The 2661-nt window shown below is 40.3% G+C and overlaps 1 protein-coding gene across 2 annotated transcripts; it reads left to right on the plus strand.

Moving 5' to 3' along the window:
- The first annotated feature begins 423 nt into the window (after positions 1-423).
- Positions 424-1187, plus strand: LOC147614689 (uncharacterized). Of its 2 annotated transcripts, none has more exons than XM_086779723.1 (2): positions 424-514; positions 665-1187. In XM_086779723.1, the coding sequence occupies exon 2, from the start codon at positions 681-683 to the stop codon at positions 1041-1043; it is 363 nt and encodes a 120-aa protein (XP_086635849.1). In that variant the 5' UTR covers positions 424-514; positions 665-680; the 3' UTR covers positions 1044-1187. The 2 variants fall into 2 exon arrangements, with proteins under 2 accessions (XP_086635849.1, XP_086635848.1); XM_086779722.1 differs by having other exon boundaries at positions 439-564.
- The last annotated feature ends 1474 nt before the right edge of the window (positions 1188-2661 follow it).

The raw sequence follows: 2661 nt of genomic DNA on the forward strand, positions 1-2661 counted from the left end.
TTCTAGGTTCCATAAACTATCGGTTACGAGTCCCTTATTGACGTCATATGTCCCCTAATTGTAGAAAGAGAAGAAAAGCCCAGGCACACGCAATAATATAAGCCAAGTGGAGAACTAGAAGGCTCTTTTAGGAAGGTAGATTATAGGAGATGGCTAGATCGTGTGGGGGACAGCGAGCACAAATGAGGGGCTTGTTAAATATCAAAAACCTAAGCTAGTGGTGGGAGTGTAAAGAAATCCAGTTGTCTGTCCATGGAGCCGAATCTTTGGGCACAAATGAGGGGCTTGTGAAATATGAAAACCTAGTCGTGAATCACGTGGAGTGTAACATCTGTCCACAGAGCTGGCACACGAAAAAATAGCGAGCAAGCCAGGTATACATGAAAGAGAAATGGCTCTATAAATAATATGGTAGTAGGGACTCTGCAGTGTTCAAGTAGCTATTATAAGCTGTTAACTATCAACAACTACGAGCCTGCTTTGCTTAATTAGGGCGGTGATAAATACATTAAGTGTAAGCACTACTTCTGTTGCATAAATCAAACTTGGCTCCTATATACAATTGTAAGTACTTACTATTTAGGTTTGTTAATGTGTTGCAGATTGGGATTTGCCCACCAGTGATTGTAAGTACTTACTAATTAGGTTTGTTAATGTGTTGCAGATTGGGATTTGGAAGGATGGCCAACAAGAGCGTGCTATTATTGTTGATGATGATCCTAGTTATATCGGCGTCAACGTTTCAGTTGAGTTTTGCAACTGTAGACGTTGTGAACGGCAGCGATTACGTTATAACCATAAGCGACACTGTAACCGACCGCAGTCTGGCTCCCGGCGAGACTGTAACGGGCCTCCGCACCGGGACCTATTACTTCTACAACCAGATCAGAGTCAGAGGCCTCCTCGATGTTAATGGGGCTCTCTATGATGTGAAGAACTCTTTGACCGTAGCTGGCCGTGCCCAACTCTTCCTCGTGCCTGCCCAAGCAGGCCAACCTGCCGGCGTTATTTCTGACGCCGTTCCCATTACCTTCGATTTTTAACCACATCAGTTTGTGTCTCCCCAGGTGTGACACCAAGTTTGCTCTCTCTCATGCTGTAATGCCAAGTTAGCTTTTTTGCTGTCTCGCCCAAGGTGTAATACCAAGTTAGCTTGGAAAGGTGGCCTACAATAATAATAATCACAATTGTCAATAATGTTGTTGTCTCCAAGGTCTAACGTTCAAGGCCTTTGTTTTGCAAAGTGGGCATAGTGGGTCACGCTTGACAAATTAATTTTATTTATTATGTACGGATCTTCTATTCACTCTTATTGTAACGTTCCAATTAAAGTCTAGGGTTTTACTGGTAAGGTTTATATGGAATTAATTAAAAAATACTCCTATTTAGAATGATTTAAATTATAAAAACTTGTTACTTTAAACTTTGCAACATTAGTTTTAGAAAAGATGAAAAGAAATTGAATTCGGAAGAGATTATAATAAACAGTTTTAGTTTTAGATCAACATGGAGGGAAACCTTATATATTATGTACAAATGTTCTTACACCAAAGCCCAGAAAATGAGATCCGATCAACACATTACAATACATTATATAAAAACCACCTCCTTGCCTTTTTGGTGGCTAGAGAGAAAAGGCACAAACTCATGAGACTTGACAATAGGCTTTGCTCTGTAGATTTTCTTCCACATGGAAGAATATTTGTTGGTGTAGTAATGGTAGGAGGCTCTTTCATCATCAATATCCAAGAATACCGATTGCCTTTAATTCCAGGCACATTGTTTTTTTCACATTGTCTTTCTTCTTCGAGATGATCACCATAGTGAACAAGATCCATGTCGCCATTGCCCGCATAGATGGTAATAGAGACTCCAAAGGCTCATTGCTATGTGTTGATACATAGGAGTGAGTTGCAAACTTGATGGAATGGTCGAATGCTTTGGTGGTGTGGTGTGAATAGTTGGAACTTCCACAACATAATAATCTTCAATCAAGTGTGGTTGGCTTCTTGAGGCAAGAGGATCCATCTTTTCCAGTAAAGTTCTCTCAAAAGGCTCTATAATTGGACACCCGCTTGTTAACACTAGAGGGGACCTCTTTCTAAGTGAACATTTGTGTGATCAAAAGGGGTTTCTTCTGTGAGAATCTTAGGGTAGTAGTTAGATGTTCCCATAAGTGTCCGTGTACACTCTACACCCTTCTTTATTTGCTAATCTCCAAACCCTGGCGTTCAAAGGTTCAACTACATTTTCTTTGTTTACCCATTCTGGTTGCATGATCTCGTAGATTTGGTGGTGGCCATCAACATATTCTACTTCATGTGCCATTGGATTGATCATTTTTTAAAAGTATGCCAATACACCACCCATCAAGGGCATTGAGGTTCCATGGGATTCCTAGATCTAGTAGGAGTTAATTTTCAGAAAGTGTACCACATGTTCATTTTTTAGTTTAAAAAGGGAGTATTCTTCTAAAAAGTCCTTAGGGCCCTTTGTAGACCCCAAAATTTCCCTAATGTGTGAGTGCATGTGGATGAAAGAATAGATAAAGAAAAAAGCAAATGGCAAGAATATACACAAAGGTGGAATGGCCTAGAGCTGGCTCACAATCTTAGTGGCCTCTAAGCCAATGCAATTAAGATTGTTGTGTCCGAGACCAAT

This window comes from Cibotium barometz, chromosome 41, assembly GCF_041138505.1.
Source record: "Cibotium barometz isolate CiBa-2024 chromosome 41, ASM4113850v1, whole genome shotgun sequence".
Lineage (NCBI taxonomy): Eukaryota > Viridiplantae > Streptophyta > Polypodiopsida > Cyatheales > Cibotiaceae > Cibotium > Cibotium barometz.

Excerpts from the sequence above, each read along its gene's own strand:
- LOC147614689 (XM_086779723.1), top strand. The coding sequence starts at position 681 with ATGGCCAACAAGAGCGTGCTATTATTGTTGATGATGATCCTAGTTATA.